General features: G+C 36.3%; 2 protein-coding genes across 2 annotated transcripts; both read left to right on the top strand.

The window, feature by feature from the left end:
- The first annotated feature begins 1,722 nt into the window (after positions 1 to 1,722).
- On the top strand, positions 1,723 to 7,155 carry LOC130748441 (plasma membrane ATPase 4). The gene is made up of 15 exons (XM_057601659.1): positions 1,723 to 1,909; positions 2,007 to 2,126; positions 2,421 to 2,519; positions 2,642 to 2,779; positions 3,069 to 3,383; positions 3,471 to 3,797; positions 3,913 to 4,032; positions 4,309 to 4,431; positions 4,516 to 4,620; positions 4,722 to 5,031; positions 5,278 to 5,792; positions 5,873 to 6,046; positions 6,221 to 6,403; positions 6,515 to 6,696; positions 6,808 to 7,155. Exons 1-15 carry the CDS (start codon positions 1,868 to 1,870, stop codon positions 6,902 to 6,904), a joined length of 2,850 nt encoding a protein of 949 aa, XP_057457642.1. The 5' UTR covers positions 1,723 to 1,867; the 3' UTR covers positions 6,905 to 7,155.
- A 2,863-nt stretch (positions 7,156 to 10,018) lies between these two features.
- LOC130749670 (ribonuclease 3-like protein 1) lies at positions 10,019 to 11,335 on the top strand. The gene is made up of 3 exons (XM_057603043.1): positions 10,019 to 10,128; positions 10,652 to 10,731; positions 11,229 to 11,335. Exons 1-3 carry the CDS (start codon positions 10,019 to 10,021, stop codon positions 11,333 to 11,335), a joined length of 297 nt encoding a protein of 98 aa, XP_057459026.1.
- Positions 11,336 to 12,084: the final 749 nt, after the last annotated feature.

The raw sequence follows: 12,084 nt of genomic DNA on the forward strand, positions 1-12,084 counted from the left end.
AGGATATCAACAGGATAGGATAAGAGCAGGATAGACTCTTATCATATCCAGTGTTTGAGGTGCACATGATAAGAACAGGATATGATAAGGAAAAATGTATCAGATTTATATTTGAATAAAAAATACATTTAAAATTGATAATTCTATTAAATTTAATTCTTTATATTTTCATGAATGAGTCTATATTTTAAAATAAATAAAATTAATTTAAATTTTATTAATTAGCCTATTTTATTGTTTTGAAGATGTCATATATGTTAAATAAAATTATGCAGTTAACCGATTGGTTTTCACTTAGTTGTGACACGTGATAATTAACAATAAAAGTTAACTAAATTAAGAATATTATTATTTCAAAAGTACTTTATATTTGAATTATAAATTATTATATAAGTAGATAAGTAGTTTTAAATAATAGGAGATGAAAATAAAAAATTAATCTATATTTGTAATAAATGTTTTTCACTTAGTTGTGACACGTGATAAACAATAAAAATTAACTAAATTAAAAATATTATTATTTCAAAAATACTTTATATTTAAATTATTATATAAGTAGATAAATAATTTTTAGATAATAGGATATGAAAATATTAAATTAGTCTATTATTATTAATAAATCAATATTTGTAAGTGAGTAGTCTATTTTACTATTTATGAATAATAATTTTATTTATTTTTATTTTAGTTAAATTAATATTTTTATATTTATTAATTAATATTATTATAAATTATAAATTATATAATATTAAAATAAATTAATTTGGAGTTAGGATACTGAAAGAAAATATATAACTGGTATCCTATCCTGCTCTATCCTAGCTCCCTCCTCAGGATAACTTTTACACATGATTGACAGGATAGGATAGGAGACAGGATAGTGTTATCATATCCTGCTGGCGCAACAAACAACAAATAACAACAGGATATGATTATTATCCTGTCTTATCCTATCCTGTCCTGGTCACCAAACGGGCCCTAAGGTTGTAAGTAGGATTTGAGCTTAGGACTAGTGGCGAAGTTATTCATATGCTTACCGCTGCACCACAATATGTTAAGTGAATATTATCAAAATGAAAATAAAAAAGATGATGGGCGCGGAGGCACCAGTGAGCCATCCCTCCGCCTTTGATTATATTTAGTAGGGTTATACATGTTTTTGGTCCCTCTACTTTAAGTAAGTTTTGATTTTCATCCCTCGCCGCAATATATTCTGGAATTCATCCTTGAACTATTGGAAACAGTCGGAAATATGTCATATAATTACAATAATTCAAATATAAAATCATACTTTAAAAAATATCATATTGGTATCATTTTTTTAATTTTTAGTTGTTAAATTATTTTATATGGTACTTATTATTTTATCATCATAATATTAAATTTAATTCTTTGTTAGCTTCTCCTTATGGGATATTTAATCAAATTTGTAACAGTTATCGTTATCATCAAAGATCAAATTTAAACACATAATATATATTTATCTATTTCCTTTTAAACATTTCTAACAGAAAATGAACGAAAGAGATAAAAGAGTGCGAGTTTGTTAGTGAAACGAGTGGGAATGAGTGATTTTAGAATTTGCTTCACACACAAACTCTCACTTCTCAGATTTTCATGACTCATCGCTCGCTCTCTATCTCGTTCGCTACGTTACTAGCTATCACCACCGTTCTTCATATATATATTATTATATATATACACATTCTTCTTTGACACTTTCTTTCCTTCAACAACAAACTTATCTTCTTCTTCCTTTTTTCTCTCAGTTTTCTCTCTATCATTTCAAGAATAATTATTCAATCTCAATAATAATAATAATAATCAACTGAAACAAAACATTTTGTAATTCTTCAAGCCAGCCATCATGGCGAACCTCGAAGATATCAAGAAGGAGACTGTTGATCTCGTTAGTATTGATGATTTTTTTCTTGTTTCTTTTTTAATGAAATATTTTTTGTTGAATGTTATGTGAATCATTGCCATGCAACGTGCTTGATTTGTAGGAGCGAATACCCGTTGATGAAGTGTTCCGAGAATTGAATTGCACCAAGGAAGGTCTCACTAGCGATGAAGGTCAAAAGAGGTTGCAAGTTTTCGGGCCCAACAAATTGGAAGAAAAGAAGGTAAAATCATCATCTTATGGATTCATTCATAAATAATCACTTGTTATACATATGTTATATATTATAGCATTTTTGTATCAGCGTCTTTTTGAATTGATTTTGACTTTAAAACCATGCGCGGATTTTTTACTATTGATTTTGAAGCCGCCATGATCGATTTATTTGTGACCGGCTTCTAGGTTTTAAATTGATGATGAGAAAAAAAGGTGGTTTTAGACTTTATAGGCTGTTAGTTCCAATTATGTAGCGTTGAGGATTTGATTTTCACTAACATTTTTTAATGTTTGTTAACAGGAAAGCAAGGTGCTCAAATTCTTGGGTTTCATGTGGAACCCTCTCTCATGGGTCATGGAAGCTGCTGCTATCATGGCTATTGCATTGGCGAATGGAGGGGTACGTTCTGTTCTGCATGGCATTATTGGCATATATTTGCTGATTATGGACAACACTAAATATTTTGCTCACCTAGTTTTTGTCATTCTCTTGTCTAATTCTCCATCTTTTGAAACATGCAGGGTGAGCCACCGGATTGGCAAGACTTTGTGGGAATTATGGTGTTGCTAGTTGTCAACTCAACAATCAGTTTCATAGAAGAAAACAATGCAGGCAATGCTGCAGCAGCCCTTATGGCTGGTCTTGCGCCCAAAACCAAGGTATAATAATCTAACTAGTGTGTGTTTAAATACCAATTGAGTGCACTTTGAACAGATTATATCCCAATTCAAAAGAACTTCACATTTTGTCTTAAAGTGAGTGCTGCAGCTAACATTTGTTTGCTGATAGATATCCAAAATAGCCATAGTAGTCATCAAAGTCTTATCTATGTGTTGTTATTTGTTAGCTAGCTTCTAGTATTTGGATGGTAATGCAGCTTCACTGTAATGTGTATAGTATAGTACTTAATGTTTTAACATGCATATGTTCTGTTTGAACAATTGACAGGTTCTGAGAGATGGAAGGTGGACTGAGCAGGAGGCTGCTATATTGGTACCTGGAGATATAATCAGTATGAAATTAGGAGATATCGTTCCAGCTGATGCTCGTCTTTTAGAAGGAGATCCCCTCAAGATTGATCAATCTGCACTCACGGGTGAGTCCTTGCCTGTTACTAAGAACTCTGGTGATGAAGTCTTCTCTGGTTCCACAGTAAAACAAGGAGAAATTGAGGCTGTTGTGATAGCTACTGGGGTGCACACCTTCTTTGGTAAAGCTGCACACTTGGTAGATAGCACTAACCAAGTTGGCCATTTCCAAAAGGTACTACTATTATCAGCTATCTCTTTGTTCTTTGAGTTACATACTATTTGTCTCTTCACTAATGTGCATTTTGATGGTTATGATCAGGTGCTGACAGCTATTGGTAACTTCTGCATTTGCTCAATTGCTGTGGGAATGATCATAGAGCTTGTTGTCATGTACCCAATCCAGCACCGCAAGTATAGGAGTGGAATCAACAATCTCTTGGTGCTCCTCATTGGTGGGATTCCTATTGCCATGCCAACAGTCTTGTCAGTAACAATGGCTATTGGTTCCCACAGGCTGTCCCAGCAAGGTGCAATCACAAAGAGAATGACAGCCATTGAGGAGATGGCTGGGATGGATGTGTTGTGCAGTGACAAGACTGGCACTCTTACACTGAACAAGCTTACTGTGGACAAGAATTTGGTAGAGGTAAGGGGATCCAAGACAGACAATTCATTAAAAGTTTACTTGTGTTGGAACATCAATTTAATGTCATTTGTTTTTCAGATTTACTAATCATGGAACCAATTTCTCCACATTGCAGGTTTTTTGCAAAGATGCTGACAAGGACACAGTAATTCTGCTTGGAGCTAGGGCCTCTAGGGTTGAGAACCAAGATGCTATTGATGCTTGCATTGTTGGAATGTTGGGAGATCCAAAAGAGGTTTGTAATTTCTTCCACATGATTTCTTGTCCTGGTGGTTTCCTACACGAATAAGCCAGATTCTACATGCTTGAAATCTTTGAACAAAGAAAAAAAAATTCACATTAATAAAGTTCTCTTGCTAGCCTAGTGAATGACTCTTGGGGTAACCTTGTAAAATATGCTAAGGTGCTTCTTTAGACATGCATATGAAACTTTTGATTACCATGACCATAGGTGATTCACTGATTTGATAAGATTATAACTATAATGACACACTTTTCATGCTTACTACAGGCTAGAGAAGGTATTGAAGAGGTGCATTTCTTACCCTTCAATCCAGTGGACAAGCGTACAGCCATAACATACATAGACCATCTGGGAGATTGGCACCGAGTGAGCAAAGGGGCACCAGAGCAGGTAAATCGATCTTTCAATGCACTACACATAATTGATGTCTCCTGTTTCCTTTAACAATGTAACTCATATTGAATTTCTTGCTAGATTATCGAACTCTGCAAGGTTAGAGAAGATGTGAAGAACAAAGCCCTTTCCATTATTGATAAGTTTGCTGATCGCGGTCTTCGTTCGCTTGCTGTTGCCAAACAAGTGAGTTATGGTCCTTAGTAGTAGTACATGCCTACCCCCCAACAAATAATTGCTCATACATGGTTTGAATAAGTTTTGTGACAAACTATACATGCTTTCAGGAAGTGCCAGAAAAGAGCAAGGAGAGTCCAGGAGCACCATGGGTGTTTGTGGGTCTTTTGCCTCTCTTTGACCCACCTAGGCATGACAGTGCAGAAACCATCCAACGCGCTCTTCACCTAGGAGTGAATGTCAAGATGATTACTGGTGATCAACTAGCTATCGGCAAGGAAACTGGTCGCAGGCTTGGCATGGGAAGTAACATGTACCCTTCATCCTCCCTCCTTGGTGAGCACAAGGATGCGTCTATTGCTGCTCTTCCAATTGATGAGCTTATTGAGAAGGCTGATGGCTTTGCTGGTGTTTTCCCTGGTAAATTACTACTTTCTTACAAACTTGTACTTGAAAATCAATTTTTTTTACTAGAATTATGAAGGCAACAATCATCGAACTCTAGACCACTTAGTCATAGATGCTATGATATTATGTCATGAACTAACTATCCAAAAAGTTTAAGTAATTAGTTGATCACACATGGATGATTTTATATTTTATTTCTAACATTCTTCACCTTACTAATTGATGTGAGTCTGAATCTTGTCCTTTTGTCCAATCCAGAACATAAATATGAGATTGTTAAGAGGCTTCAGGACAGGAAGCACATATGTGGGATGACTGGGGATGGTGTCAACGATGCTCCAGCCTTGAAAAGAGCAGATATTGGAATTGCAGTGGCTGATGCAACCGATGCAGCGCGAGGTGCATCTGATATAGTCCTCACGGAGCCTGGTTTGAGTGTCATTGTGAGCGCAGTGTTGACAAGCAGAGCCATCTTTCAGAGAATGAAGAACTACACCATATATGCTGTTTCCATAACAATCCGAATCGTGCTAGGCTTTATGCTCCTTGCACTCATCTGGAAGTTTGATTTCTCACCTTTTATGGTTCTGATCATTGCCATACTAAATGACGGGACGATCATGACAATTTCCAAGGATAGGGTGAAGCCATCTCCTCTTCCGGATTCATGGAAGCTGAATGAGATCTTTGCCACCGGCATAGTGCTTGGTGCCTACCTTGCTGTTATGACTGTTGTCTTCTTCTGGCTTGCTCATGCATCTAATTTCTTCTCAGTAAGATGGAGATTTCAAAATCATATATCGGTTGGAACATGATTTCAGACATAACTCACATGCTAAAATGTTGTTTGCAGGACAAATTTGGAGTGAGATCAATCAGGGATAGCCACAATGAGCTCACAGCAGCTATTTACCTTCAAGTGAGTACTGTAAGTCAGGCTCTCATCTTTGTCACACGTTCAAGGAGTTGGTCTTATGTTGAACGTCCGGGCGCCCTTCTCATGGTCGCCTTTCTGGCAGCACAACTGGTGAGTTATGATGACATGAATAGGCAAATGTTAGTTGTTAATAATGTTAGTCAATTAATCACTCATCAGGGTTCGAACCCTGGACCCTTCACCCTTATCCCACTTTCTGATTTAGTCTTGTGTGTCAAACAAATTACTTATAGTTTGTATTTCTTTTCATGAATAACTTGTTAGGTTGCCACACTCATTGCTGTGTATGCAAACTGGGGCTTTGCTGATATGAAAGGAATTGGATGGGGTTGGGCTGGTGTCATTTGGCTCTACAGCATTGTTTTCTACATCCCCTTGGACATCCTTAAATTCATCATAAGATATGCATTGAGTGGAAAAGCATGGAGTAACATTACTGAGAACAGGGTAAAATCTCAATCTCAAAATTCTAAATATCACACTGTTAGTGTTATCTACTAAACAGAACCATATGGATGCAAAATATGTGACCATTTTATTTTCTGTGCTGTGATGCAGGTTGCTTTCACCTCAAAGAAGGATTATGGAAAGGGAGAGAGAGAAGCACAATGGGCTGCAGCTCAACGCACACTGCATGGTCTCAACCCTCCTGAAACTGAGACTATGATGAATGAGAAGAACAACTATAGGGAACTTTCTGAACTTGCAGAACAGGCCAAGAAACGTGCTGAAGTTGCAAGGTATTGTCCGTCCAGAATTTGAGCCGAGCGGAACCACAATGTTCATTGAAATGCTTACTAATTTAAAGGTAAATCCAATCCAATGTGCCTCATTTGGTTTACACTTTGCAGGTTGAGGGAGCTTCACACGCTTAAGGGGCACGTTGAGTCTGTTGTGAAGCTCAAGGGGCTTGACATTGAGACAATTCAGCAGCACTACACTGTTTGATTGAACAAGTGTTTTTGGAAGATAGATTTAGGAGAGAATAGATAAATAGACAATTCAGTATCTTGAATCTCATTTGGGTTTTTGAATAATGCAAAGGCCTTGAAATAATCCAACACTTGGAGATTATGCAACATAATCCCAAGGTTCGGGTGTAGAGGATAGGTGTTTTTTTTTTTGGCTGATGTTATCCTTTTAATAATAGCACTAGCATGATTTGACTTCCTATTCAATGAAGACTTCGTTTCTTCACTTCTTGGCTTTTTGCATTGCTAATATTTATCTTAGGAACCATTGCTAAGTTTTGATGAATCTGTTTTGCTATTTGGCTCCAAAAGTTTGAACAAAAGCTCGATGAGAAAACAAATGACCAATGATAAGGAAACAAAGGGGACAAATAACAATCAATCCCATGTATAAGTCGTAATAAGTTCATTCATTAATTTCTTCAATCTCTTTAATGATATCACCCTTTCCTCTTTGTTGAACACTTTAATTTCCTGCTCAACACTTTCATCTTGTGCCCATCGAACTGTCAATTGTCAAAAAAATTGAGAAACAATGACAACAAACATTTTGAGATCGTGATAGCATCCAAATTAAATGTGTACCGAAATTAAATATATTAGAGCTCTACTCACATTCCAGCTTGGTCATCTTCAAAAAAGGTTTTCATGGATTTCTCATTTCTCACATTTTTTAGATATCAACAGCAGAACCACATCCCCTCAGCCACACACAAACCGTTGTGAATCAATGGACGAGGATGAAGTCTGATACGAAGTGACTCGCCTTCCTTGCATGTCTTCTCTTCCTATCGATTTTCACTCTCCCTTTCAGCTCTCACAAATTAGGCTTCAACACAACTAAACACGAGGGTTCCGTTTGTTGTGAGACTTAACTCAACATCTTACGCCACGAGCTGACGACAATAGTCATGCACCACTTGTGTCCGCATTCTCTCTTTCAAAGGATTCCCTACATCAACTTCCTTGACCTTTCCAGCACTTGGCAGTCATCGGCCACTGTACATAGTCTTACAACTTCGTACGAACGTTTGTTTTTGGTAAACAATTGACATAGTGGGCCCTAGCGGGAAGTCCGCACGACGGGCTATCAGCTCAGTGGTAGAGCGCATATATAACCGTAAGCTCCCAAGCAGTGGGAGGAGCCCAACCTTGAGCTCTAACCTTGCGCATGTTGAAGAAGCTTACAGATTCATGTTCTATTTCATTCCTAATGGAGGTTTTTTCACCTTTCTCTCACGGTACTACTTTACTATCGGTTAGGCATGATCTTATACCCTTGAACACTATCTTCATAAAAATTAATATATCATTCATAAGATTTCTAATTTCTTTTTATTTATAATGAATTAAACTTCATGGATTTTGCATAATATATTAATAATATTCATCATAGCCATAACTAATTGAAGGGTTAGTTGCTAATGTAATCTTATGATAAATCAAATATTAAATGAAAATTTAAATACATTTCATATCTTAAAACTATAAAAGTGTTTAACATTTTCTTTACTTAATGAGATTAAGAAGATTTTTTTTTAGTGTATCAAGTATCACCCCAGTAGACATGAAATATTAATTTAGTAAACCTTTCTCCAGCATTTCTTCAATATACTCAAAAGGATTTAGAAGATGAGGTAGGAGGATTTAAAATTATTAAAATAAAAATTAGGCTAAAAAGCATTTTTGGTCCCTGATGTTTCAAGTTTGTGCAAATTCTGCCCCTACTCTATTTTTGTCGACGTTTCTACCCTTCATGTTTTCAAACAGTGCACCGTCTACCCCTCCGTCAGTCATGCTTTCTCAGGAGAGGTTCCTGAGTGGATTGGAGAGATGAAGAGGAGTATATGAAGTTGATGATGATCAAGGAAATGATATGAATTAAATTTGTTTGATGTATATATCAATTATGTATGTAACTGAACTGGTTAAATGCATGTTTTTCTACTTACAGGTCTTGAGTTTGAATCTCTCATGCCCATTTTTTCCAATTTCACTTGTAATTTTCACGTGATAGGTCCAAAAAATATTTAAAAAAAGCCAAATCAGCTCATTTCATTAGATTTTTAACGTCTGACTGACGGAGAGGTAGACAATGCACTGTTTGAAAACATGAGGGGTAGAAACATCGACAAAAATAAAGTAAGGGCAAAATTTGCACAAACTTGAAACATCAGGGACCAAAAGTGCTTTTTAGCCTAAAAATTACTAGGGTTATAAATTATCTTTTTCAGTCACACAAGCTTCTAGTTGGTTGGTTGGTTTGGTTTGTCTGGTCTGTTTGTCCATCTCTCAAAATCAATAGAAAATCGAATCTTGAACTCACTCTCTTGTTTCTCAGCAGCCGCTGTGACTTTGTTTTCTCGCACAAACAAACACCCACTGCAGGTGTAATGAATTTGGTTGAGTCTCATGAAGGCATTGTCAAAATCCCATTGTCTTTGGGGATGCATCTTCAATTTCATCTAACAAAGAGAGCCACAAAGAGAGGGGTCCAGATCCTCTCCGGTGGATTTCTCTCAATATTTCTCCAGTGGAAATTTGTGGCTGTTTAGAACCGCCACAAAATGTTACCAGCTGCCACAAAATGCTGCTGCGAAAAATTGACAGAATTTGTGGCAGCTTGCAACATTTTGTGGCGGTTCTTAACTGCCACAAATGTCCACTGGAGAAAAATTGAGAGAAATCCACTAGAGAGGATCCCAGCCCCAAAGAGAGTGAGACTTGTGGGAACACAACCACTTTACCTAAGACACACTATGCAGATGAACAAGGTACACAACAAGTGCTTGCATTGCATGCTGTTTCTATCTTTGTGTTGAATGATGTGAAGCTCCATTTAGGTTATGCTATAATTAAATTACTTATCCTTCCATATTATTCAAAATTGTTCACCTTTTAATGTATACTAAATTACTAAGCATGCATTGAAAATATTATAAAAATCAGCTTCCAATTACGTAAATTAATCCTAGTTAATTTTGTACTCCTTTGAGAATGTCTTGTCCTCTTCCTGCATTTTAATTACTTCTTATTTTTTTCTTAAAAGAATATTTCATCAATGAAAAATGTAACTCCTTTGATTTTAGGTATGAAGAAAGGATCTGCTAGGTCAAGTTTGTTCGAGACCTGTGCAGCAAACCATTGGAAACCCCCTGTATTTGAATGTTGCAAAGAGGAAGGCCCATATCATCTGAGAAAGTAAGTTATAACGTGTATTTCCGGACAAATGACTTCTCCATTATGGAGCTATAATAAATAATAGGTGTCATTTTCTATGTTAAATGGTAGGCTTAATTATACATTTTGTCCATGTAGTTTCGAAAATGTGTGATTTTGGTCCCTATAGTTTCAATTGCTCGAATTAATTCTCTTTACTTTCAAAATTTAACAAATTTGGTCGAAATGTTAATTTTTGCATTGTATAGTGACATAAATCATCTTAACATGCTATTCATGTAAAAAATATGTCAACTTTTTCATTAATTATTAGATGACAAGTTAAGGTCAGGACCAAAGTCGTTCAATTTTGAATGTAGAGAAACTGCCAGGACCAAAATCACTCATTTGTAAAACTATAGGATGTAATTAAGCCTAAATGGTATATAAGTTCTTAGGAAATGTAATATTGTGTATGTTTATGAGCGTTCATTCTTGCTGAGAAAATTTATTCCATTGCATGCTCTGTTTGTTGTTCTTAGTGACTAGTTTATGTTTGTCATAGGTTCACCTTCAAGGTTACTATGGAGATAGAAGGGGCATCGAGACTCGAGAGTAGAGTGTGTTGTAATAATTACTCAAGGAGTAATAATTACATAGTGTTCCAAAATGACAAGTGTATTGATCTTGCATTGAATGGATTGGAATGAAGTCCCACATAGAAAGTGGAGCAAATTTCCAAAGCATTTATATACCATTAAATGTCAACCATTCAACAAAGAGACAAAAGTGAGGATATAGTGCCACATGTGCATGATTTGGTGGTCCCAAGCTTTATGTCACATGTTCTATTCACACCACCCCTCGCCGGTGGCACTTGAGTTGTAGACGCGGTTGCCGTAACGACCGCTTGTTTTTGCTCGTTTTGAATTGGAAAATTGCGACTGTTGGGAACAGATATATCTGTTGGTAACAGAAATCCACTTCCCTTCATTTCGAGTTTTCATTAGTCTTGTGCAAACTCGAAGCAAGGCTGATTATCCTGGGTATTCTTGCATCCAAACTCTAAGACGAAATCAGAGAGTGCTTGAAATACTTTAGGAAAGTGATTTCCATCACGATCAAGCCTATTTTTCTAACAGAGTGCTATGGTGCCCCTCGTCGACAAAAGAAAACAGCAGCAGACCACGCAGCTGAGGGGGCTTTGTGGTACTTAAAGTCTGTATGTTGTCTTGTGAAGAACAAATAAATAAATCGTTGATTACCACGAAGGTTGTGCGGCCTTAGATTTATTTAAGAAAAAATGTAGTATTTGTAAGAGGCATCTATGCATTAATGTGTCAAATTTGTGAGGATGAAGAAATGTTAAAAGTAATGAAATGATAAGAAAATGAATGGACAGTTTGACAAGTAGTAGTCATTATGAGAAAGATAGCAAATCACATTACATGGTAAAGATTCAACAAAAGTGTGACACACCGTGGACAAATTGCTAATGTGGTAACAAAGAGTGATTATAGGCGAACATACATTTTCTGGCAGATATTCAATCGACATACTAGTTAGCTAGTTGCGGGTATATAACCGCCGCTAATATATATGTTGATTGGATGTCCGGCATTTCGAGAATCATTTTTCGGGGAACAAAATTGTGACACACATTACAATTTGCCTCACAACTTCAGTGAATTAAAATATATTGGATATCATCAACAGCCAAGGATTCTGCTGCAGCCAAATTCATTTCATTCTTCAGTGATGCTGTTTAGACTTGGTTGCCATTGCTCACAAGACCATGTTTTCCTAGGAGAACCACCTCTTAACCCCTTTCCTGTTGAATCTTTGCTCCTCTTCCTGGTTTGTGTATCGCTATCATGAAGGTTAGTGCTGCTTGGTGGTTTCTCGCTCTCCTTTTTTGAATGTTGCTTGTACTTCTTAGATTGCTTTCCAATTCTTTTCTTCCTGAAGATGCAACAAGTAAAGTTCTTACCATCATCT

Source organism: Lotus japonicus, chromosome 3 (genome assembly GCF_012489685.1).
Source record: "Lotus japonicus ecotype B-129 chromosome 3, LjGifu_v1.2".
NCBI lineage: Eukaryota > Viridiplantae > Streptophyta > Magnoliopsida > Fabales > Fabaceae > Lotus > Lotus japonicus.

What these genes read in the sequence shown, in the direction of transcription:
- LOC130748441 (XM_057601659.1), top strand. Translation starts at nt 1,868, where the DNA reads ATGGCGAACCTCGAAGATATCAAGAAGGAGACTGTTGATCTC. An exon ending in ACAAATTGGAAGAAAAGAAG is followed by an intron (nt 2,127 to 2,420) that starts GTAAAATCATCA and finishes GTTTGTTAACAG; the next exon opens with GAAAGCAAGGTGCTCAAATT. An exon ending in CTTTGCTGGTGTTTTCCCTG is followed by an intron (nt 5,032 to 5,277) that starts GTAAATTACTAC and finishes TGTCCAATCCAG; the next exon opens with AACATAAATATGAGATTGTT.
- LOC130749670 (XM_057603043.1), top strand. Translation starts at nt 10,019, where the DNA reads ATGAAGAAAGGATCTGCTAGGTCAAGTTTGTTCGAGACCTGTGCAGCA. An exon ending in GGCCCATATCATCTGAGAAA is followed by an intron (nt 10,129 to 10,651) that starts GTAAGTTATAAC and finishes TGTTTGTCATAG; the next exon opens with GTTCACCTTCAAGGTTACTA. An exon ending in TTGTAATAATTACTCAAGGA is followed by an intron (nt 10,732 to 11,228) that starts GTAATAATTACA and finishes TTTTTCTAACAG; the next exon opens with AGTGCTATGGTGCCCCTCGT.